The sequence below is a fragment of the Nothobranchius furzeri genome, chromosome 12 (assembly GCF_043380555.1).
Source record: "Nothobranchius furzeri strain GRZ-AD chromosome 12, NfurGRZ-RIMD1, whole genome shotgun sequence".
NCBI lineage: Eukaryota > Metazoa > Chordata > Actinopteri > Cyprinodontiformes > Nothobranchiidae > Nothobranchius > Nothobranchius furzeri.
Genome location: NC_091752.1, coordinates 48,024,222 through 48,050,886, shown reverse-complemented (window position 1 = coordinate 48,050,886; position 26,665 = coordinate 48,024,222). Strand labels below are relative to the sequence as shown.

General features: G+C 40.5%; 1 protein-coding gene across 3 annotated transcripts in view; it reads right to left on the bottom strand.

Annotated features, from left to right (window-relative positions):
* si:dkeyp-121d4.3 (uncharacterized) overlaps nucleotides 1-26,665 on the bottom strand; it is an 83,476-nt gene that overhangs the window by 25,465 nt on the left and 31,346 nt on the right. For 2 of the 3 annotated variants that reach the window (XM_015945977.3, XM_070542648.1), the window contains exon 22: nucleotides 9,853-10,818. The exons of the other annotated variant lie outside the window; for it this stretch is intronic. In XM_015945977.3, the coding sequence (XP_015801463.3) occupies nucleotides 10,217-10,818 (602 nt within the window). In that variant the 3' untranslated portion in view covers nucleotides 9,853-10,216. Of the gene's footprint in view, nucleotides 1-9,852; nucleotides 10,819-26,665 lie in introns of those variants that run through there. 3 annotated transcript variants of the gene reach the window in all.

The window sequence follows — 26,665 nt, the reverse complement described above, 5'->3', positions numbered from 1 at the left end:
CACACGCATCCATCTCACATCATATCACTCTCACAACTCACAACATTCTCAATCTTCATAAATTCACCAGAAGGTCTATTTGAGCAAGAACAGCATATCAACTGTTAAAGATTGTCCCACAAAGTTGCCAATGTGATTGTTGTTTCCTGTTTGTCAATTTTCAAAATCATTAGTTTAATTTGAAGAATTAAAACTTTTAATCGTCATACTGGTTTCCTCATTGAACTGAAACACAGACACTCAGATATTATCGGCAGTTTATCGATGAAAACAACCTTTGAGTCTTCTGAACAATATAAAATTTGGTTATTTATTTATTAAAAATTAATATTCCGAATTAATACGTAGCATGGTTCCTCTTTCATAAAAGAGCATAAAACAACAACGCTACATTAATGGCGAGCGTATCCAGACTTCTATATCTGCGATATATCTGATTTCTAACATCTAAAAGCTACAAACAGCGCTTTTCTCTGTGTTTCACTTTGATGTCTTATTTTGAAAAACACCGGAAATTATTCCGCTGAAGTCACTCTTCCGGGAGACGTCCTGGTGGAAACTTGATGGGGAAGATCTCCGATCTCACATTGACCGCAAATTACAGACCTAACTTTGATTTATCCCATCTTCGCCTTCGGAGCGAACGTGTGAGTTGTGCTTTTGACTAAATTCTGTCCATTTTGACGCGCCGCCGCGTCTCTAACCTCTTCAGGTCGGAAAGCGACATTTCCGCTGAGACCTTGCTGGGTGAGCTACCGTGAGCAGCTTATCCTCAGTCCTAACATTAAAACTAAATTCTCCGAACCGAAACTAAATTCTCGGACACCTTTCGTCTCAGTGTGTTGACACTGTGGGCGAGCTATTGTGGAAAATATTTCCATTGCATTGGCGACTGATCACAGCCGAATCTAAACGGAATGCTCGGTGACACCTACCGTAGCTTGGATCGCTCGGTAAACGTCGTAAGGCGAAGCATGGCCGTCACGCGTTACTGCATTCAGATTGCGTACGCTTTAAAAGTCCGTTTTTACAAGCGGAGCGAGATGCCTGCTTGTTAATCGGGAAAATTTAAGTCTGGTCGCTACAGACAAAGGACGCTAGACCTAGCCGGAGAGCTAAGCTAGCGAGCCACAGTTGGACAAAAAGGGAACGCGTCCCGTTAAATTGTCAAACCATTTCTGACACAGTCAGTCTGTGTCCTTACAAAACCCGCATTGGCGGTGATTCTTGTAATTCACTACGGTGTGTAGAATCTACATTTTGCTACGTTTGTCCGTCTGATAACATCTCGGCAGCGTAGGGTTTATTATTTTTTTTATTTTTGTTTTGGACCGGTAAGGGTCGGCTTTCACAGCCTCCGTTGCTCGGTTCCATGCCTTTTTCTTCCATCTTGTGAAGTTGTGTGTAGTCATTTCTCTATCAACAGCTCCTTGTTTTACCCTGTGTCATAAAGTTAAGTTGAGCTACGGACGGTCCTTGAGTGTGAGATTAATTAAGGATCTGTACCGGGCTCATACGTCGACTCAGAAGGTAAAAACGCGAGTTGCTCTGAACTTAATGAGAGATGGACGAGACACGACAAAATCTTTCTTGCACTGTTACACCTGATGTAAGGTTCTCTGACGTTCTGCTTCCAGAACATGCCATGACGCAGGAGACTGGTTACCGGCCGAGCCACGCTGGTCCCTCCACCCGCCCGAACGGGCCCGTTTTAGGCGGGTGCCGCCGGTCGGGCACGTTGGGGACTGGTGGCAGCGGTTCGGTGCCAGCTGCACTGGGTCGGAGGTGGTTCTGGTCTGCAATTCATGACGTGAATTCAAACAACATGCTGTTTACAGTCATAACGCTTTTTCTTTACTTTTATTTCTTCCAGGGGGTCAAAAACCCACCATCAATATCAAGGTTTGAAATAAACAACACTTTCTCTGCTACTTTTAAGCTGAATAAATCTCTTGAGCCTATGGTTAACCTCTCTGACAAACAGGTTGTGCTTAACCCTTTGGTTCCTGATGCTTTTTCTCTGTCATCCATGTTAGAGGCTGACCATCTCTCCAGCATGGGTGTGAAATCTTCAGGCTGTGATCCACCGCTTCAGTCAGGGGTCTGCTTTACTCGTCAGTCCGCCTCATGCACAAACCAGCTTCTTTATCGGGGCGTGATGGAAACGTCAGCCGCCGTGAAACACTTGTGGGCTCCGGACGGAGCTACCATGCCATTTAAGGGGTTTGTGCCCGGACATCTTGACCTTTATGTGAATGACCTTGTCACTTTTCAGTTTGTGACCTCTGCTAATACGGTGGCCAATTCCTTTCTCCTTTCACAGGGGTGTGACTTAGTCTCTGGCCTCTGTCCTCTCTTTCCTGTGATTTCTCTTACAGGTGACCACGACGACACAGAAAACCCTGCGGTTTCCAGCAGTCCTGTGGTCAGTGGCGATATTGAAGGAGGCTCGGTGGTTGCTACGATCATCTCTCTCACGGGCCCGGGGGCGCCACCCGGCCCGCGAGCAGTAGGTGCGTGCAGTGATGCTCTGCTCGGGGCCCCTCCTGACAAAAGGGGGGTGCCGAGTGGCACTGAGTTAAAAAGAAGCAAATATCTAAAGCCCTTGGTAATTGTTCATTTTACATTACAAATTAATGATATTTAGCTAATTCAGGTTTCACCCTTTTGCATCAGGTTTGTCTAAGTGTCTATGTCTCCCATAGCAGTTATATTTTATATTACCATTTAATTAATTCCTTTTAGCTTTTCTAGAGTGCACAGAAATTTCTGGAGGACTTCATGCAAGTACTGTGTTTCTGAGATTGTATGGATTTAATTAAATATTTTGTGCTTTCAGGCCACAAGTAGCTCTATGTCTTCTTCCCCCATAAAATCCTGTCTCCACATGAGAAAGAAGCTCTTCAGGCTCTCACTTTCGGTAACCAAACTTCACATAAACATACATACAGATGATGCAGGTTCACCAACTGGCAGATCTCACTTTAGCACATTAGACTTCAAATTTTAAACTAATGATGTTTTGATTTGTTATGACTACTTGTCCATGAGAACTCCTTCTTCTGGTACCGCAGGTGGCAGATGTTATGGTTTCCTCCCAGACTCGCTGGCGTTCAGGTCTTAATCTGTGGGTGAAAGTTCTCAATGACCCAGCTTTGACCTCGCTGCGTCCAGCACCACCATTGTGACAAAAAACCCATATTTCCTCACGTTACATTTGAGTAAAAAGAAAATGTCTCCCATGAATAAAAATCTATAGTTTTCTTTGCAAAAACACTTTTACTGATGAATAAAAGTAAAGAAATACAGGGATTTCTTCAAAAATAATTCTCTTTGGGCTGACTCTAAATGTCGATGCAAAAAAGGGTCTTTTCTTTTTAAAAATATTATGATTTTCTTTTGTTGTCTTCTAACTTCCTGTTAGTGATCATAACATACTGATTTACACAGGACTGTATGTTGCAGGCATCTCATGAACAAACAAGCAAAGATCCTAAAACAGGTCTGCTCTGAACTGAAAACTTTTTTTAGAAAGATCTAAATGCCCTAAAACAGCAAAAAATCACAGATGATCACAAAGACTTTCACATATTCTTCATAACGATATTTCTATTTAAATTGGAAAAAGTTTAAGGTGTTTAAATAACACGTGTGCCGAGATTAGTTTCAGACATGAGTCATTAATTACTCATCTAGATTTTACCAGCATTTTTCCTTTGAAACCTACTAAATAAAAAGGTTAAAGGAAATGCATTGTTACATGTTATTATTTTATGGGATTTTATAATGAAGTATTTATAAGAATCGTTGGATTTAGTATCAGATAAGGTTCATATAGTAGTTACAACTCTGGTAAAAATACCAGTAAGTTTTACTAACCTGCATTTGCTGGAAACTCTTCCGAGTTACTTTAGTTTTGTTTTCGTGCGACATGAAAGCAAATTATTAAATCATCAGCACAAATGATAAACAGCGCTCGCGAGCGCCTCTCCCTCAGGCACGCGCACAAGCTAAGCAACTTCCTGTTCCAGCTAAAATTATTTCTACTTTTAATATTATTTTTATTTAGTAAAAGCTAAATAAAGTGCGGACAGAGCATTAATAAGCGCTGCTTTACATAAATGCAATAAAGTTTAAACACCGAGTGGAAATGACGTTTTTGGTGACATTTACAGCAGCCATCGGTGGAGATGAAATGACGAGATGCAAGCTAGCACCGCGTCTCATCCTTAAATAAGCAGCTAAAAAGTAAACTTTTGTCTGTAGCGTGTTTACTTACTGAGCCTGCGTGTCCACCACAGTCGCCATAGCTGCCCGTCTCTAACTGGTGCGGGGACAGTTTCTGACCGCAGCGTGTCTGCGCTTGAGGCGAAGGTGTCAAACTGCAGTTTGTTTATGGTGACATGTGACCAAGTTACACAAAACACCCCTTCCCCTCATTGAGGGCGATTCGTGTAACTGCAATAATTTAGAGGAAATTCTTTTACATTTTGACACAGTAGCTTTTATTCTTTTAAGTGAAAAACAATCACAAATAGCTATTTAGGGGTTTTAACTCAGAATTGTCATTAAGAGTTGATTTTACTTCCGATTATTTTTACAAATTTATATTACTTATCAGTCGTTGTTCAGTTTTCCAAGCAACTAGATAATGGAAATAACTTTTAAAATGCCTGTAAATTGTTGCCCGATTAATATTTCCTATTTCCAAAATACAGATTTCTTATTTGTTTGTAAATATCAGTAAAATAATGACCATTTAAATAAAAGTTAAACAACTTTGTGGTCATTTAATAATAGTTCTGCTTAATAAACAAATGAGGCATGTGGTTTTTTTTACATTCATTTTACGTAAATGTTCATTCTAGAGTGATTTATTTGTTCATATTAAAGGGGGTAAAAGCACTGCGGCACTTCCTCATCCGTGTGCACAAATACAGGTGGTTCAATAAATCCTCAAGAAAAAAGAAACAAAACATACAATTTGTTCTCAACTCATTTATAAAATTATTTTCATTGAATAAATAGTACTATTCACCATGACAGTTTCATGTGAAATTAGTCTTTTAAGTTTTGTCAAATTAGCCACATGAGGGATGACTGCCAGTCAGTGAGCTGATTTGAAGCTGCTCTGATATATGAAGTATAAGGAGAGGTGTGGCTGAATGGCTGATTAGAGTTGGTAACCCCAAATTCTTTACTTGTCTTAGAGAGAGTCATGCATTTCCTGAAAGGGGAAAGTGGTTTAAATGTGTGTGTGTGTGTGTGTGTGTGTGTGTGTGTGTGTGTGTGTGTGTGTGTGTTTACAGCCTCTGATGATTCAGCCTGATGTGCTGCTGGACAGAAAGTTTCACACAATAGTTTTAGTTCTGGTCAAAAAGTGTCAGTGAGCTGCATGTAAATAACACATTTAAACACAAAGTTTAAGATTGAACATACGAAATCCAAACATCTTTCATCTGGGTAGCAAATCTACATTCTACATCTGCCAGATGGTTCTGCTACCTGGCTGGGCTTCTTTTTCATGCTTCTATGCATTTGCAGTACAATTTAGATGACAAAACTTTCTGTGTGTTGAATTTAGGTGATGAACATATCTGAGAGGCTTGTGACATTCCTCTTCCTCGTGGCTTGGTGCTTCATTCAGCTCCTCGTGGTTCATCATTTTTTCTTAGAGGTCGGCTTTTCAGCATTCGGACACGATCTGAGCTTTTAAAGAGTTATGCTAGGGGTAACACAATAGGAATACACTCAGAAGGGAGGGGGCTGTGGGAACCGATGGACTAACACAAAAAGAAACTTCACGCCCATTACACACATTAGCCTATGACGTGGGGGATCATGGACATCTGGACGTTCAACAATACGCCATTGATGATGCGGCGTGGGGGGTCTAGGCCATCTGGACGCTCAACAATACACATGTCCATTTGATTAATGATAGGGAAGGGGGGCAAGGTCAGGGGGTCATTGAACAATACACCTGTCCAATTGATTGATGATAGGGAAGGGGGGCAAGGTCAAGGGTCAAAATGAACAATAGGACTGAAAGGTCGAAAAGGTCAAAGAACAATAGACCTGTCAAAATGTTTGACGAAAGGTATCTTATTATGTCTCTGTGGTGCTGAGTGATTAAAAAATACATTTGTTTTATAAGATCCCACATTTTCTGCTTGTGTTGACACAAACTATGATTATCATCATAGTGCAGACTCAACCTATTCACCTGTGGTAAGTTGGACTGTCTTTTAATCAGCTGAAGTGGTCTGGATGAAGTTCATCTGAAGATGTTTCTCTCAGGACTTTGGCTGATTCTTCACTTGGGTTCAGAGAAACGTTTTTCTCCCTAAACAGTGAATCATGCAGACAGAAAAAGGCTTCCAGCTCCAGGGAAGTTTGGTACCAGCAGCGGATCATACACACATTGATTAGATCCATTAAAAACAAGAACCACGCTTTAAGCTTAAATGTGATTCCCAAGCAGCATATATTTTAGGGAAAACTTATTCAATCAATCCTCATTTTATGGATTAAGAATCTCATAGGTCCTGGTTCCCCCCCTTTTCCCTTCAGAACCTGTTCATCTGCTCGAGAGTATTTATGGACCTAAAACCTTTCTCTTTTACATCTCCGTTTTTCATGCATTAGAAATGTAGGTCAGGTACCAGGACTGCATGACTGGATGAAGATGACAAGAAAGTGTGGCTACTGAGCGGAAAACAGAAGAATTAAATGGTAGTATATCACAATATGAATTAACCATGTTTATCTCTGTGCTGTCAACTTTAGACCAGGGTGTTGTACATCCATAGCAGGCAGGTATGTAGTAGTGCTCACACATAAACTGAGGTGTCTCGTGAGTTCTGCTAAATTTGAACGCAACAACCAGGTCCACCGACATAAACCTGAACACACATTTCACAGCCTTTGCTCTATGCTGAAGGAAGGGTATATTCTAGTCCAACAATTTTCATAGACTAGAAAACAAAATTTGTGTTTGTGGCATAAGTTTTAATGTGTGTAACACTGAAAATCATTAATTATGATTTCTGATTTTAATCAGTCACTCTCAACTCCATTTTTATAGAAGATGCTGTGTTTTAAATGCAGAAAGGGTTACTGAGTTTGCTGAACTTTTACTTTAGAAGAGGAGAGGCTCAACTTGGTATCTTTCAACACTGAGGAGTTTTCTCATCAGTTTGACTTGCTCTGCATGAACAAATTTTGATATTGTTGCCCCTTCTAAGGTCAGGAAGCCTAGACTAGGAAGGGAGCTCTGGCTCTCTGATGCTTCTCGAGCGTGCAGGTGGGACTGTAGGTCTGCAGAATGGCAGTGGAAGAAAGATGGTCTGCAGATCTCGTGACATTTTCTTTGGCTGCATACCAGGATGCTATGAAGAAGGCTACGATAACATATTTTGCCGACATCATTTCTGCTAACTCACATGACCCTAAACTCCTCTTCAGCACCCTGAATTCTGTGTTGGGACTTCAAGATCCTGAATTATCCCCTTCCGTAGCTGGTAGGATGCTGTTTCTGAGTTTGTGTCATCGATCATGCCTCGTGCCACATTGGACTCTTTTGACCCCGTCTATTTAGCTGAAGGCTAGTCTCCTATCAACAGCCGGCTGGCTCTCCTTTTGATGTTCTGCCGCCTCGTGTCTGTGAGGAGGCCTTCTCCTCAATGGGCCCATTTATACTAACATTATAAATGGCAGCCTGCGCTCATGTTTAGTTCTGACTTCTATGAAAGATGCGGTGATACAGCTGATAATGAAAAAGTCAGGCTTTGACATGTCTGTTCTGGAAAATTCTAGGCACATCCCTGAACTTCCTTACACCTCTAAATTGTTGGAAAAGGTTGTCTATCAGCAGTTTGTGTATTTTTTTTAGATGGTTTGGAGATGTTTGAGATGTTCCAGTCTGGAATTAGGGCTGGAATTAGGGTGGACTCTGCACTGTTGATGGTGTTAAAGGATTTCTTTGTAGCTATGGATCAGGGTGCAGCTGTGGTGCTGTTGTTATTGGACCTAACAGCGGCCTTTGACACCGCCGACCATGACATTCTGCTAGATCGCCTGAAGCGATGGGTGGGGATCACATCACAGGGTCAACTCTTGAATGGCTGCGATCTTATCTCTTGGGTAGGAGGTTTTGTGTCGTGGTGGGCGATGCTGTGTCACCTTGGGAAGACTTGCGTTGGGGGTATCACAAGGTTCTGTCCTGGGACCACTCTTCTTTGCTCTTTATTCACTTCCCTTGGGGGCTCTCCTGCTTAGTCATGGTGTTAAGTTTCATCCTTATGTAGATGACTGCCAGAATTATTTTGCTCTGTGTCTGGGGAAAGGGGCTCCATTTCTAATCTCCAGGCTTGTTTGGATGATGTTAAGTCTAGGCTCACAGCTAAGTACCTCCATGAGAGCAAAACTGAGCTTATTACATTTCTCTCCTCTAGGAAGGTGAGTGAGAGTTCTGCTCCAAATTTAAATGTTCTTTCTCCCTACCAGAAGTCAATTGTCACCAGCCTGGGGGCGAAGATGGAAGCAAATTGGAAGCCCACATCAACCGGGCTGTACGAGCCTACTTCTGTAACCTGCGGTCTCAAGCGCAAATGGAGTCTGTGCTCCACGTGTTTGATTTATCCAGGCTTTATTAATCAATAAGTTTGATTGATTTATTTATATAGTGCTTTACAGGCACAAAAGTAACACCAATGCGCTGTACAGAAAATAAAATAGAATATAAAAACAAATAAAAAAAACATGACCAAAAAAAAAAGAACATGTTTAAAACAATGGAATTTTAACAGGGAGAAGGAAAGGCCAAATCATATAGAAACGTTTTAGCCCAAGTTAAAAAAAATCTTCCACCGAAGCCCCTTTTCTGAGTCTGAACATGAAAATAGTCTCCTACACCTATCTCCTGCATTAACTTCTGATAAAAAATAGACGGTGAAACCTTTTTGTAACTCTTCCATTTAGGTGCAAATAAATATAATTATGAATAATTAAATTTGACTGACAGGTAGCGTGAGGCGTCAGATCTAGCGCAAGTGGCTAGCTCTGAGGAAGGTCTCAGCCTCGGCCATGCGGTAAAAGATGTTTGGCCATTTTGATTACTTTAGTTGTACTCTCTTGTGTCTTTATGGGTGGATGTTAATCATGGAATTATTTAACAAAATGACAAGCTGTGGTACTGACTGCAATAACAGACCATCCAATAAGTCTCTACTTCATTTTTATTAGTAAGTAAAATAATATTTCTGTGCTTGATCTTTCTGGTTAAATAGGGGAAAATGCATAAAGCTGCTTGGTCAAAATGGGCTGAAACTTGACGTGTTGGTAGGGCCGGGTGCCGAGACTAGGTACCGTTGCGAGGCTATCACTGCGGTGGCCCTGCGGATCTCCGGCCTCTGCAAAGGACAGAAGCGTGGGCTCATGCGGCCCTGGTTCCTAGCTCCGATCTGGGGAGCTATGTGTTGTGCTTATAGAGATCTCAGAGAAAGACCGCAGCAGCCCACGGATCCTCCAAGCTTATATTATTTGTGGAGCAGCAGAGTCAGTGGTAGAGTTGCATTTCTGTAATGCAATCTGAGGCCAGATGTCCAAATATCAGGAAATAAGAGTCCAAAACCTGACGTCTGACACTACTTTCTCCTCCAACTGACTTGTACTTCTTGATTTAGGCACATCTAACCAGCACACATCACTAAATAAAACTGACTAAAAGTTTACTGATCACAGTGACATGATTTAACATTTTAAAGATCAACAAAACTTGAAAATGCTGCTTGTTCCCAAAAATAAATAAATCAATAAATAAATAACATAAAAATCACATGACCACTCATGTTTTGGACACTAACATCTTGTTTTAATGACTTCCATGTGAACATCCTTTCAGAAAAAAAAACAAACTATGGAAAATACAATTAGATTCTCAAAATGTTTTCTTATTATTTATTTTGTCAAGAAAAAACAAGTTTTTTCTGGCTGAAATATTAAGCTGTTGCCACAAAATTGATGGAAAACAGCAGCAAAAGTTATATTTAACAAAACATGTAAAGAGAATTACCTTTTCTGCGGTCAGAAACTTGATGTTTAAGTTGTTACACAAACTAACACAAAGCAAGATTTTTAGTCTAATAAAAATGACTCGCTATCTCAGACATTAAAATGCACAATCAACAAAAGGGTGACGTTTCTCCTTTGAACGCTACTCAGAATTCACATCCAGCTCCCACTTTTCTAGAAACTCCTGCAAATTCAAATTGAAGACATCAATCCCTTTAGGAGACAAGCGGATTCCATCGCCCCGATACAGGCCTGTGTTTGTGCCGCATCGAATGTTATCATGACTCAGTGAGATGCCACCCAGCTCAGACATGATGTTCTGAATTCTACGATTCACAGTCGTGCGCACCAGATCAACCTCATGGCTGTCCGACGAGTGGCGCCACACCCTTCGAGGAAGAATGTTGGACCACACCAGGACACAGCGTGGGAAGATGCTTCTAATAGAGGTCATATCCTTCTTGACGGAGGCCAGCAGGTTAGTTGGGCTCTCTGTGCTCAGGTCATTGCCACCCAGGTGAATGATAAGAACCTCAGGGTTTGGCCAGGTGATCTTTAGCTGGTGGAGCTGGGGTAACAACTGAGACCACGTCATGCCCTGGGTGCCCTTCCACCAGATGGTCACCTTGCTAGGGTCCATGCCCAGCTGCATACCTACCTCTGGAGACTTGGCTCGTGACTCAGCCCAATAGATAAGTGAATGACCACAAATCCAGACATTCTTGGGCTCGCTAAGTGGCTTATCTAAGAAGAAGAAGAGAGAAAAAAGGTCAGCAGAAAATTTTGTAACTGACTTCAGGTATATTGGAAAGAAGTTATGCCAAACTTTTCTGTCAGCTGTTGCTCACACAAAGGTCTACCACAGTCCTCCACGAATTGTGCAATACTTGAATAGTAAATGGGACCAAAATCTGAATAATATCAAAAGATTTTAAGAACACATCACCACAGGCCACATATTAGCACAGTTAGTAGTGCTGTTGTCTTGCAGCAAGGTTGCAAGTTCAAATCCCGGCCGCAGCTTTTCTGCATGGAGTTGGAATGTGTGGGTTTTTTCTGGGTTCTCTGGATACCTCCCATAGTGCAAATACATGTATGTTGTGTTAAAATTGTATTCTCTTTGGCTAAAAGCCACGATTAAATACATAACCATAAGAGCCACTGCTGAGCTGACCACTGATATGACAGCATAAGTAATGACAGCAGTAAAGACCAAAGAGACAATAGTGTTCCTTCCACTTGATCTTCTGCACCATCATCTCCTCTCTGAAACAAAAATGGTTTTTCAGTCCCATCTGGTGATCTCCAGCCTGATTAGACCGACATCTACTTTGGCCAGAAGCTGGTTGTTTGAGTAACTTTCACTTTAATCTTCAACAAAGTGGCCTTCTTACACTCTGTCCATTACCACCAAAGAACGAGGAAGAAAAAATAAATTTCACCAAATACTGGGCCAATAAGATAGCCTTGCCAGCCATGCCGATGTCTCCTCATGGGGCGCAAAGGGCCTGGTAACACTCTCATTCAATTAACCCCAACCCATGAGAATTTCAAACCGAGCCGAAAAGTGCTGAGTAGCATACGTCACACTGCAGCTCTTTTCTCCGTTCTAAATGACTTGGACAAGAAAATGTGCTAAAAATCTTTCCTCTAAAAAAAGATGTTTGCACCGTCGCCAGATGCCTTCTTTGACAACAGCTAAAGATCTACAGTGTCACATGATACAATAATCATTTCCGCTTTTTTATGACTGGTTATTTTTTAGCTGGCTAGTCCTACCCGCCATGGTGCTCTCTGTCTTTGAGTATACAGACTCGTCCTCTGTGTAGAATAGACAGAGGGTGGGTCTGGCAGGCAAGGCTATCAATAAGATAGCCATGATTGCACAGAACCTTACAGAATTAGCTATATATTGGTCCAAATTAGTGTTTGGACCAAACCCAAAGCGCCCAGCCTAATTTGGGCTTGTGCACTTTTGTTAAGATAATGTAAATACAGCCAACAAAGGGAGGATGTGCAGGTTATGGCGGGGGTGGGTAGAGGAGTAATCGATTTAAGCTAATGCTTTCAAATAACAAAAACTTCAAAAAAATTAATTTAGAATTATTGAGCTTGTACATCTGAAACAAACCTTTCTCTAACAAGTGAGACGTCTCCATTTTAGATTATTAATTTTATTGATTGACTGTGTATGTCAGACTTCAATGAAAATGCAGAAGATTGAGAACTGAAGTAACATTTTATGTCTTCTAAAAAGGTCTCATGCCATTTAGGTTCAATGGACTGTTGGTTAAATGTGCACCTTTAGGCACATATATGCAGTGTTGTGGCTGAATGCGTTCATTGAATGACCATTGGTGGACTCGTTCTTTTTTTTGTAAACGTGAACTCGTATTTTGCCTGATGAACGTTAAAGTGACCGTAGTCATTCTGGCGTGAGTGAACGAATTAGTAAAGGGCATTCTCTCATCTCTCACCCTGTTAACCATAGACTTTATAAAAAGTAGAACCATCTGCAAATGCGGCCACCATAGGCAGCAGTGGTCGGTGTGGTGTCTACACTTGTCTATGCCGTGGAGGAAGGATGTCATGGTGCGTTCCATTTACCTCTTAAATATACAGTTGTACCTAACATTAATTTTAGATGCACTCTTAGGTTTATCTCGTAAAACACGTTTCCAACACAGCTACTATTGTTATTACAAGGAGCTGCTATATTAAACCTCGAAGTTGGATTAAAAACATTCTCTGACTTTGGAGGGTTGGGGGGTGTTTCCTAGATTATTTCTTCTCTGAAAATGGAATTTCCGACTATGGAATAAACTGGAATGAACCAAGGAAAGCATCAAATCCGACAACATTAGTCACAGAGTTGCACCAGTAATATTTAACTATTCATTGATTTAGTTTTTTTACTCATCCATTTGGGACTGATTGTTGCACTTTATGACCCAAGTTCTATAACGGTTTCTTTTTCTTTGTGTCAAAAAATGTATTCACAAAATTTGAGAAGTTACTCGATTTAAAGATAATTAATGTTTTTGAATAATGCACTTTCAGGTACATACTTTGTTCCTACCTCAGCCTGGTTCTTCCTTCAGATTCATTATTAAGTCCTCTTTTTATAAAAACCATTCAAAACACACTTCATGTTTTTAATATTTATATATAAATTATTTTTATTTATATTTTTTGTTATGATCTATGAACCAGTCCATTTTAAAATGTATGAACTGAACTTTGAACTAGTTAGTTTTTAAAATAAACTTTCCCAACACTGCATATATGTACCTTCTCTTTTACTTCTGTCAGTTCCCAGAGCTGGTCTATCAGGGTCAAATCAGAAGCTGATTCAGCTCCTGCACCAGGAGGTATTCAGGCTTACCATTCTTTTTGTTCAGATTACACAGTTGTAAATATTCATGGTGGGCTAGGCCAATGAATTACATACAACAACGCACAAACATCTTTTAGATTTAAGGATCTTGGTAAAATCAGTCTAGACTCTTATGGTTATCTGTGTAAAATCCAACTTTAACCTATCTGACTATAAGCTGGCTTGTTTATTGTGATTTCTTTAAACACTAACATCTACCAAAACACCCTAGCTTACTAGATTAGTTTGTACATACATCACAAAAATGACATCTACTTTATTAAATGATGCCGTAATTCAATTAGGTCCACGTATAAAAGCAAAGAAAAAAAAGTTGCTGATCAGAGTAAATGAAGTTAAAGAAGTGGCAATGTTTAGTTCAAATACATAACTTTCAACGGCACAATAATCAATTTAATAAAGGTTCAAAACAGCACCTACCTTCTCTGTTAATACATATTTGTCATTCAGCAAGGCTTTAGTTTAAACAGATTATACAAAAGAGCTTCCAGAAACAAATGCTGAACTTTACAAGTCTGAGCAGAATCCCTAGCTAACAAACTATTACAAAACCCCTTCCATACTGCTGCCTACACGTCTAACCATGACATGCAAATATAGTCTCACTAGAAAGTTAATAAGAACTATTATTAAACTTTCTTTGTCTTAAAGTTTTAACTTGGCAATACGTTAATTCTGCACTGTTTCGTTTAAGCTTGTCAGGCTTTTAAAGGCCAGTAATTCATTCAGACAAAGGAAATGCCCTTCAGTCTTAAAAGAGAACTAAAGACAACTTGCTTGTTCATTTAGACACATTTATTATTTTTATCTAAATCACACAGATCTGGATCCAGTTCACATGATCTAATCCACAGTTAGGACTGTTACCCCCACTGCTGGTCAAGGACAACATCAGTGACATTTTAAAGCATTCAAACATTAACCCGACTCCAGAACTTAATATAGAGAGAATAAATGTTTGGTTCTGATTCTGTGAGAATCAGTCTTACCGTTCCATTACTAAGTTTCAGATGTTTCTGATTATTTATGTCAACTAATGCCAGTAGATGGCTGGACCTGGGACCTAATAGAAAACCCATTTGGACCAGAATCTGTTGTCTCGATGTGTCCGGGAAATTTTTCCAAAAGTCTTCTTCACCAAATCCTCTGGATTTTCTTTCTCAGATGATAAAAGCATCTGGGTTGTCTTCATGTTGATTAGTTTGGTAACTATACAGATAAGGATCACTGTTTTGCCCATCAGGCGGACATTTTGCATTGGCACTGATGTCACATGAAAACAAGGAATTTACTTTTAAAATATCACAAATAAAAACAATGCATTTTAAAATAATGTGGTTTCACTGACAAGTGACCCCAGGTAGTTATCTCAGTCTCACAGGTCTTATCTGAGTCAAACTGGTTGGTTACATCAATTTAATCCATTGACCTCAATGACAAGTAGAGGCTTCCACAGTACTATTATTTTAAAGAGCAAGTCACCCCCCTTCCAAACATGCAAGCACACAACAGCTTGGACAAAGTTGCTAACACGCACGCACACACTCCACTCTATGGGACAAAAGGCAGTATTTCCTAGACCCTGATAGCGACTCTAGCCCCTTAGCCTCAGTCATTTGAAGTGGAGGATTTCTCCACATGGTCATCACCAGAGGACAGAGGGAAGGTGTTTTGGAGGAGGAAAGTGGCCTTGAGCCATATAATTTAAAACTGGTGGCCTTGCTATTTAAGTCCAACTCTCTACAGAGGAATGATTTTGCCTGAGACAGCTGCTTTCATAGTGGCAGTGCAGCTGACATCATAAGGTACTGGCAACAATAAAATACAGCTTAGCCATTATAATTCAATGTGGTGCAGAGTTTTAACCTGAAGAGGGCACCACACCAATTGTTCAGAATATTTTAATTTTAAATAACAGATTAAAATGCCAGAATATTGACTACATGTGTCTGCAGCACTAATGAACATGCAAATTATACAGTTTAGCAAAGAACGGTTGATTTGGGGGTGACTTCCTCTTTAAATGTTCAGACCATTAACTCCCGCTCCTGCTGTCTGTTCTATATGCTCCCGCATCAGGCCGGGTCGGCCTTAGGGTGAAAGTGAGAAATCTAGTACATATCACTGTTCAATTAGTTTGACAATGGCATACCATTGTTTTAAATTTGCATTTATTTTCTTTCTTTTAATATTCTCCAACCTCAAATTTTAGCTAACTCAGATGCACTCTAGATAACTAGGGATCTGCTATTTTTTTTCTAAGTTGCCTGCGCTTGCCTGCTACAATCTCCAAAACGCCCACTCCTGCAATATTTGACTTGGGACCTGCAGAATCCCAATCCCCTTGCAGGACTCTTAACTGTTTACTTCCACCTTTTTGACTATTCACATCCCTCTTAAAGACAAGTTACCAGCCACAGTGATTAATTATCTCTAGTTTCACTGATGAGTTAATGTAGTTTTCCTGGTTACCAGAAGCTGCTTTCATAAGACACAAAATCAGCATAATACTGTCGCCATGGCATGTCTTATGAAAGCACCATGGCAGCATGGTGATGTCGGACTTTTGCGGCATTTGTGCCAACAAGTGTGGTAGTAATATCACTGCAACGCCAGACTTGTCAATGAAAATTATGCCATGGCGCAACAGAGGGTGGTGTCATGATCACGTGTAGAATGTCCGCCCAGACCCGGACGGCAACCATTTTGAAAATAAAAGTAAACACGGGCATAAGTTTCGCTTTTGTAAACACAATCAGTTGAGGTGGGAAACTGGAGCGATGCCAATGTAGATCCAGAAGCTTCTCTCCATTAAACCAGATCACCAGACAATTCCCGGGGACTGAGGGACAGCAACCTTTAGGAGTGGTTTGTGTAAACCACTTACAAAGCATGGCTTCAATTGCAATAAAAAGCTAGTTATGTCCAAGCTAAACGGAAGTCCATGACAGCTCAGAGACTGCCACTATACGCCCTTTATACGGCCATTGCGTAATCTTTTGTGAAAAGCAAAAGATTGCTACACATTACTGCCACAGTCTAACTACTTATGAATGACAAAAGGCTCCCTGATGCCGGCTCAGCTTTGTAGCTAATTGGCAGCATCATTTTATGAAAGAGGCTCAAGTGTCACAAACTAGGTACCTTAGACCTACTGGTTAATTAACAAGTCCCACTGGTTAGTTTTTGAGTTAGATACAGTGAGGAACATAAGTATTTGAACACCATGTGATTTTGCAAGCTCTCCCACTTAGAAATCACGGAGGGGTCTGAAATTCACACTGTAGGTGCATTCCCACTGTGAGAGACAGAATGTAAACAAAAAATCTGGAAATCACTTTGTATGATTTGTAAAGAATGTATTTGTTTTGCACTGCTGGACATAAGTATTTGAACACCTGGCAATCAGCAAGAATTCTGGCTCTCAAAGACCTGTTACTCTGCCTTTAAGAAGTCCACCTCTACTCCACTTAGTAATCTTAATTAGTAGCACCTGTCTGAGCTCTTTAAAGACACCTATCCACCCCACAGTCAGTCAGACTCCAACTACTACCATGGGCAAGACCAAGGAGCTGTCAAAAGAAACTAGAGACAAAATTGTGGACCTCCACAAGACTGGAAAGGGCTACAGGGAAATTGCCAAACAGCTTAGTGAAAATAGATCAACTGTTGTAGCAATTGTCAGAAAATGGAAGAGGCTAAAGATGATTGTCAGTCTCCCTCGGACTGGGGCTCCATGCAAGATCTCATCTCGTGGGGTATCACTGATGATAAGAAAGGTGGGGAATCAGCCCAGAACTACACGGGAGGAGCTGGTCAATGACTTGAAGAGAGCTGGGACCACAGTTTCAAAGGTCCCTGTTGGTAGAACACTATGCCGTCATGGTTTCAAATCATGCATTGTACAAAAGGTTCCCCTGCTCAAGTCATCACATGTCCAGGCCCGTCTGCAGTTTGTCAATGATCATCTGGATGATCCAGATGATTCAGAGGAGGCATGGGAGAAAGTCATGTGGTCAGATGAATGAGTGAGTGAGATGAGACCAAAGTAGAACTTTTTGGTCTAAACTTCACTCGCCATGTTTGGAAGAAAAAGGAGTTGCATCCAAAGAACACCTTCCCTACTGTGAAGCATGGGGGCGGAAACATCATCCTTTGGGGTGCTTTTCTGTGAAGGGGACAGGACGACTGCACTGTATTAAGGAGGGGATAAATGGGGCCATGTATTGCGACATTTCGAGCAACAACCTCAGTCAGAGCATTGAAGATGGGTCGTGGCTGGGTCTTCCAACATGACAATGACCCGAAGCACACTGCCAGGATAACCAAGGAGTGGCTCCATAAGAAGCATATCAAGGTTCTGGAGTGGCCTAGCCAGTCTCCAGACCTAAATCCAATCGAAAATCTTTGGAGGGAGCTGAAACTCTGTGTTGCTCAGCACCAGCCCCAGAACCTGACAGATCTAGAGAAGATCTGTACGGAGGAGTGGGCCAAAAACCCTGTTGCTGTATGTGCAAACCTGGTCAAGAACTACAAGAAACGTTATATCTCTTTAATTGCAAACAAAGGCTTCTGTACCAAATATTAATACTGATTTTCTCAGGTGTTCAAATACTTATGTGCAGCAGTGCAAAACAAATAAATTCTTTACAAATCATACAATGTGATTTCCTGATTCCCCCCCCCCCTACAATTCTGTCTCTCACGGTGGGAATGCACCTACAATGTGAATTTCAGACCCCTCCATAATTCCTAAGTGTGAGAACTTGCAAAATCACAAGGTGCTCAAATACTTTTGTTCCTCACTGTACCTTGGTTTCACTTAACACTTTCAATCTTTATTATATTCATGTTTTACTGACCAATTGTCTTAATTACCAGTTATGTCAGCCTGCTTCGTGACTGGAGGTTTGCAGGTTTGCGAGTGGTTTTGTCCGTCACGGCCGTGGTGTCCTTGGGCAAAAAATTTAAATTTTCCTGCGTGCCTTCTTGTGATGATCAGAGGGATCCAGCGGCACCTAATGTATATGACAGCTCAACCTATGTCAGGGCAGCAATGGCTACAGTGTAGCTCATCACCACCAGTGTGTGAATGACTGTGTTGTGTTGTGTTGTAAAAACCTTGGGAGGGGGGTTTCTAGGACCCTAGAAGATTATACATAAATAATTTACCATTTAAGTCACGGTAGTCCCACTATGTAGTTATCTCTGCCTCACTGACTAGTTATCACATTCTTGATAGTTAGTTTATTTAGGCATGTAGTGCAGACAGAACCTTTTATGGTTATGAAAACAACTGTTGTGGCTCACATAATTAAGCTGAGGTTTTATAAACACATTCAGATTAATTTTGTTGGTTCATCTCTTCCCAAACAATCTGAACTGGACTCTAGAGCAACTGATGAACAGGGTAACCCTGTGAATTACCCAGGTGTATGAGTACAGGTAAGTCAAATAAAGCCTTGCCTTTTTAAAATTTGCTAGGGTAGGACTGGAACCGTCTGAATTTTTTCAGTTCCATACATTCTACCAGTAGGGCCATAATTTCAAATCTCATTTTAGTGACATGAATGACACTGCAAATACTTTCAGAATAGGTTTGAGTGTTTGTTTCCACACTCAAAATAGAAAATTGCACAAATTAACAATAAATGATTAATAAAAATTTTAGACTAATCAATTTTTGTAGACAAGTGTTAGAGAAAAAACGTACAAATAAAAAACCCATGCAAAGTCACATAATTTTATTACTATTATTATTTATTACTTAATTACTGGTAAATCGTGTTTCACACTGCTAACTCAAGTGACTAAAACAAAATTTTAAGATAGCATTTAACGAGAACCAGGATTGAAACTGAAAAGCGGTCAGTCAAAACTTTTCTGTGAACTAATTAAAACAAAATGCTAAAAAGATGAGGAATTTGATAACTTCACAAGGTAACGTTAGCTAGGTCAGTAAAGTATCTATTAGCATGACAGGTACAAGATATGCAAGTCACACCTAAGAAAAATGTTCCGAAACTATTATAACAAAGTTTAGAAGACATGGCTTATTACATTTAAAGTCATTTTTTTTCCTGCTAGATAGATTTAATAACAGTTGAAAGAAGACCCTTTCACATGTTTGCAATGTTGAGAAAAAAACATTTTACCACCTCATCTATCTCAATTACAAAATGAAATTAAGCTAGATTTGGGTAAAGGAGATGGTAACACTGAGTTAAAAATATACAAAATGGCTTGTGAGATATGATATATGGGTGAATATCAAACACAAAGACTGATGTGTAATAATGCAGCTAACTGCTCACATGATGTGACTATTTACTGGTCCACTTTGCTGATTCAGTGGCTCAAAGTAAAATTTATAATTAAAAAAGTAGAAAACAATTTTTTTACTTTACATGAAGGAGGACATCTCAACTTCAAATGGTCAGTTATAAGATGCTCGAGATCTTAAGTCCTTTCTTCGAAGCTTCTCTCAGCTTGAAATGTTGAAAATCACATTGAGGAGCTCGAACTTACCCTTATGGGCTTTACTAGGACAGGCCTGAAAGATGTGTCGCGATCCAAAATATCCAGGGAAAAACAAACCAAAACACGGAGCTCTAACAGCTGCAGGGCAGGCTTTGTAGAGAGACTTATGGGATTATAATCAACATGGCTTTTATGTTGGAGAAAACAACAATACATTCTGTTATGTCTGAAGCAGATCAATCCCATAGTTATACACCCAAATTAAACACATTCATTATCATTCATTATCATTCACACTTAGAGCTTAGCTTTTGTCCTTTCTAAGTAAAACAACTCTAGAATTCTACTTTAAGGAAACAAAACACTGATACTTGCACTTACTGAATTACTTCACATACCAAATAACACAGGTAGTTAAAATGATGTGTACTTTCTATCTTAGTGCAGGACAGACAGAATTACTGCTGAGAGAAGTAGCAGGTTTACAACATTAAACCGACACTAGCAAAACAACCCTAGATATCTGAAACTTTCCAATCCTAGACTCATCATTTCTAGATAGTTGAGACCATGTCTAAAAAAGCCATCCTGACCTGTAGAGCTGCTCAAATTCTGGAGTGAATGTTCTTTGTGATGTCTGCTTAAAACAATAATGTGCAGCTTTAAGGAGACTTACTTCGGTAGAACTTATGTGGCAGACCCCGTTGAGTAATCGTAACACCGAACAAGAGCAAGGATGAGTCCTGGGTAAGATTTTAATTCCATTTCATTTTTCTTCCACAGTACAATTCCTGGCCTCACGTCTGGGATTATTTTACAATTAGTACTTGATCCCGGTTTTATTACTATTAAACTTATGAAAAATAAGTTAAGCATCAACTATCTAGCTATGCATTGTTTACACTCAGTGGTTATAACTAAAGCTGCAGCTATGGAACATCCTAGTACGTAAGCACTCTAATGAATGATCCATTTATTTATCAAGTACTTGGATAAATATATATTATACCAGCTGTTCCCAGCAGTGCACTCTATAATCAGATCCACACGGATTCTGAACATGTATAGGCTGAGGTGCCCTTTTACTTGGCCCATTTATTTATTGAAAATAAATGTGTACTTTGTCTTATATTAAGGTTGGAGGAGCCAAGTGAGAGAATTATTAATATTAATACATTTTATTTGTAACACACTTAATATTTCAGCAATCCCAAAGTGCTACAAGAGGGCAAGGTTCATAAGAAGCTAAAATTAATAAATATGAGAAGAGTTTATAGAACATACTTAGTAAAAGGCTTTCCTAAAAAGATAAGTCTTATGGTTCTTAACATTTAAATGCATCTACAATTTGTGGTGCTGTTGGGTGGATGGGTATGGTATTCCAGTCTTGGAGCAGCGGTTGAAAAGGCCCAATCCCTCATGCTACAGAACTTGGTTCTGGGGATTAAAAGTGTATCTGTTGGTGTAGACTAGAAATTACAATTTGTCAGGAAGATGAGTTCCTTTTAAGAATAGGGAGCTTGACCATGAACGCACTGATAAGAGGGTAGAGAAACTTTGTATTAAATTCTGCGTGAGACTGGGAGCCAATGAAGCTCTGTTCTGGATGTATTGCAGTCTCTGAAAGCTTTATCAAGAGATCCCGATGAGCACTACAGTAGTCCAGCCTGGCAGAGGCAAAAGTCTGATTTATACTTCTCCATCTGCGTTGGTACAATAACTGCAGCAGCTCTGCCTCACACTGCTACAAACATCCACATATAAAAAAGTTGGTGGGGATTATTCTTACGCTTGTAGAGTTTAGTCGTTCACAACCGTCACGTATTTTTCTGTACCACACTTGCTCGTGAGAATGCTACCTGCTAGTTTAGCATTAGCAATTCTGCTCGTAGTTTAACTCTTCATCCCAAACTTAAGAGTGCCAATTCTGCCTATTAGTTTTTGCTGGTTTGTCTATTGTCCTCCACAGCACCTAGATCACCATGTAGTGTGCCAGTAAAATGTGTTCAGACCGTGGAGCACACCTTTAACGAAGCTTCGAATCAGTAAGCAGTAGGTAATGGTCAGGCACCTAGTAGGTACAGATTTGGTCCTCAGAAGGTACTTGGGAAGAGGCTTCACTTTCCATCATCTCGAGATGGATGGATACTGACGACGAAGTGACAGACGAGTAAAATCAAGATGAAACAGAGATGTTAAATCACTGTGATGTTGCAAATTATCTGCATTCTTCATGAAGTTTACAAAAGAGAGTCCACAGGCACTACATTCATTTAGGATTCGTTCCTTATTGCGTTCATAGATAACTACCTGAAGTCCCTGAAAAAGACTGCTGGGTGTTTACCATTAAGTATTGGATAACTACCTATTAGACCCTGAAAAAAGACTGATGAGCGTTCTCACCAGTAACTACTGATTACCGTATTTTCCGCACCATGAGGCTCACCTGATTATAGGGCGCACAGCCAATCAACCCCGATGTCCAGCGGCTGGAGTTCTTTAGTTAATCCATCCGGTATGAAGGTGAGTTCCGTGTTCATCCTCTTCACCTGGATTTTAACGGTGTCGGTGAGATGGGCCCGCATGGAGTCACAGATCAGCATGGCTGGAGAAGTGTGGAAGAAGCCGTCCTGTCTTTTAGTGTACACCTCCCGCAGCCGCCTTCATGTCCTCATCCATCCAGCCCTTTGGGTTCGCCTTGATGATCACGCCGGCGGGAAACTTTTCTTTGGGTAAAGTTTTCCGCTTGAAGATGATCATCGGCGGCAGCTTCTGGCCATCAGCCTGGCAGGTGAGCACGACGGTGAAGCAGGACTTCTCGTGGCCGGTCGTCCGCACAGACACCGTGCTGGTCCCCATTTTCTCCACGGTCCGGTTCACCAGGATGTCGAAGGTAAGCGGGACCTCGTCCATGTTGGTGATGTGCTGGGGCTGGATGTTTTTGTCTGCCATCTTCTTAGTGCCATAGGAGTGGAACAACTCTAGCTTCTCAGCGTAGTCGGCGGGTAGCTGCTGCGAGATGGTAGTTCTGGTGCAGATAGAAAGCGCTCACCTCTGCATGAAGCAAAAACACTAAGAAGGGCCTCCTATGAAGTCCGCAATATCCATCTCTCGTGCTAATGCTTTGAGACGAATGGAGATGGTGGAGACGCTTCTGCTCACTGCTCGCGAAGGGTGGGCGGTGCTACGGGCCGGCAGTGCTACGGGCCGGCTCTTTGTTTTCCTGCGGACGCAGGTGTGGCTGGCTTCACTTACGTCCTTAATACATGTATAAAAGGTGCATCCATATTAAAAGGCGCACTGCCGGTTCAGGGGAAGATCAAAGGTTTTTAATAGCGCCTTATGGTGCGGAAAGTATGGTAACTAACTATTCTTCCCTGCTGCATTACTCATTACCCCCTAAGTCATTCCTTAGTAACGAAGCACAAGTTTGCGTACCTTATTGTAAAGTGTTACCACCAAAACTTGTATCTCGATATCTTTTAGTTGAATTCTGATATACATTGAGAAGTTTGCTCCCTTCAAGCTGTCGTGAGAAATTATGTAAATAAATTCCTCAGCAAATCAAATGCATAAAAAAGTATTGATTTTTGTTAAACATTTCCCTTAGTGCCATTCTCTATTAGTCTGAGCTTTGGAAACACTGTGTCACGATGCTGCAGAGTTGAGTGACTGAAGTGAGGATCCAAACGCGGGTGAATAAGACAGGCAGGCTGGTGAGGAAGTTCAAAAGCTTTTAATGAGACGCATGCGGACGCTGAAACAATGAACAGACAAGACACACAGGACTGAGAGGGTTTAAATACATGAGGAGATGGGACATTGAGTGATTGGGAGACGAGAGGCAGGTGGGAGCAGTTAACATGGACACAGGACTGAACAGAAACTGGGGAGACAAGACAGGTCGTGACACACTGGTACAGCTCTCTGTTAACACACATAGGTTTATAGTGCGACGTGAAAGTTTGGGCAGCCTTGTTAATCTTCATGATTTTTAAAAATGTTTTTGTTAAATATTTCATATAGGAAGCAAACAAACAGTGATACTCGAGGAGTGATAAAAGTTCATAGGATTTACAGAAAGTATGCAATACTTGTTCAAATAAAATTAGGCAGGTGCATACATTTAGGCACCACAAAAATGGAATTCAATATTTAGTTAATCCTCTTTTTGAAGAAATAACAGCCTCTAAGCGCATCCTATAGCTTCCAATGAGCGTCTGGATTCTGGTAGAAGGTATTTAGGACCATTTTTCTTTACAAAACATCTCTAGTTCAGGTTTGACGGCTTACAAGCAGTTTGAGTCTCTTTCCCGAGTATTTCTCTTATCAGATGGCACTATCTAGTGGCAGACAAGCATATCACACAAAGTATTTCTTCTTCGATTTTTTTAAATTGGCGACTTCACGTTTATAAATGTAGCCGACAAAAATAGATAAAACACGTTGTTTTACAAGTATTATTCTCATGTCATGTTGTGTTTTCATATATTTAGGGATGGGTACCTTTGACATTTGAATCGATCCGGTACTAATTCCCGGTACCTACGAGTCGATACCGGTACTTAACGGTACCAATTTTCGATACTTTTGAGTGTTTATTATTTTTGTTCTCTTTTATAATTAAATATATATTTTTCTCAATATATAACCATATTTGATAAATATCACGATAAATAACATACAAGTTTGTATTTTAACATCGTCCTTGTAGTTTTATAAGCTGATAGTTAAACTGAAGCAAACATCTTTACTGTGAACTAAATTTACTGTGTATCTTCATTCCTTTTGCCGTCCTTTTTCATTTGATTTTTCCTACTGGGAAGATAGAATTTCCGAGGAGAAAGCGAACGCACCATTAGCTGATAACAATGGTGGCATAGGAAGCTAACATATCAAGCTAACGTTATCTTTAACAGTTTATTTAGCTGCTGGAGCAGATTAAAACGATGATGCCTCAAACTTAGATCGTTGTCACTGGTTTTACCTTCACCCAATCACCCGTCGCATTTAGTAAAGTAAAGCCAAACTTTAGAGCGCATTCATGTTCTTCTAGTCGGAAATTCGGAGTTCCGAGGAGAAAGCGAACGCACCATTAGCGAAACGGAAGCTAACAAATCAAGGTAACGTTATCTTAAACATTTTATTTACCTACTGGAGCAGATTAAGATGAGGATGTCTCACTTAGATCGTTGTCTGTCGCTAGTTTCATCACCCAGTTACCCATCACATTTAGTGAAGTGGACCCAAGCTTTAGCGTGCATTCTTTCTACCATGCTTGCTCTGTTTACAACGGGCTCGCAGGGACCGGCGACATAACGCTCTTGCGCATGCGCAGCTGTCTTGGCAGTACCGAAACGAGGCACCGTTTGAAATGACGTGAATCGGTGTTCGGTCGGTGCTATGGAATTCGGTCGGTACCTTAAAAAGTACCGAATTCGGTACTCATCCCTACATATATTTATGTTTTAGAGACTTACTTGTCCCTGAAAAGTTCATCAACTCTGCATCAGTTGAGGTATTCCTGAAATTTGATGCACGTAAGCGGTCTAATGCTATTGGTTAGTTTTGGTTGGCGCTCAGTTTCCTATTGCACAGAGCTCTGCGGGGCAGGGGCATGCATAGCAAAAAAAAAAAAAAAGAAGACGTATTGCTTACATTATATCACAGTACATGATGAGATAATCACATTTTCTGACAAATCATACATATATTCTCAAAGGGGAAAACTCCGGAAAGATACTTTAACTCAAACCACAGATTTTTAATTAAATTCAGGTCTGGGGACTGAGATGGCCATTCCTGTATTTGTTCCTCTGCATGAATGTCTTAAGTACATTCTGAGCAGTGTTTAGGGTCGTTTATAGGTCCAGCCACGGCACAGCTTCAGCTTTGTCACTGATTCCCGTACATTGGTCTCCAGAATCTGCTAATATTGATTGGAATCAATGTGTCCCTCAACTTTGACAAGATTCTCAGTCCCTGCACTGGGGGAAAGCTCATGTGAGAGTTGTTCTGAGACCCCATGTTGCTGCTCTTCAGAGAATATTCAAAGAGGAGGGAAACTTACAACTGGCCCCCTTAAATACGCTTTCTCATAATTGAATTCCCCTGTGTATGGAGGTCAAGGGTCACAAAGTTTACCAAACCTATTTTGAGTTCCAAAAATTAGTTCTAAATGTTTTGGAATCAATAAAAGGACAACAGTGCCCAAATGTATGCACCTGCCTAATTTTGTTTAAACAATTATTGCACTTTCTGTAAATCCTATGAAATTTGTTTCATTTCTCAATTATCACCGTGTGTGCTTCTTATATGATATATTTAACTGAAAATCATAAAGATTAACAAGTTTGACCAAACTTTTGCATCCCACTGTACATCATAATGTGCTTTAAACATTTTTTTTTATACTGTATTTGTCGCAGTTTGTAGGAATTTTTGTAGCCGAGCTGCTCAGCTGGTTACGGAAGAAGAATTTTTGCCTGAGCCTCTATGAATATAACGGGGTGGCGAAGAAGTCCTAGTTTTTTGATGATGGGGATCTTAATTCCAGGAGTCGATACAGGATTAAATTGGCTGAGTTGCAAGCTAGAGTAGCTAAATGCCATGATGAACATGGAAGGAGTACAAGCCAATCAACATTTGCTCACACTGTTGGTATCAGGATCTGAACCATTGGTGGAACTGAATGAGTTTGCTCATCAAAAGGTA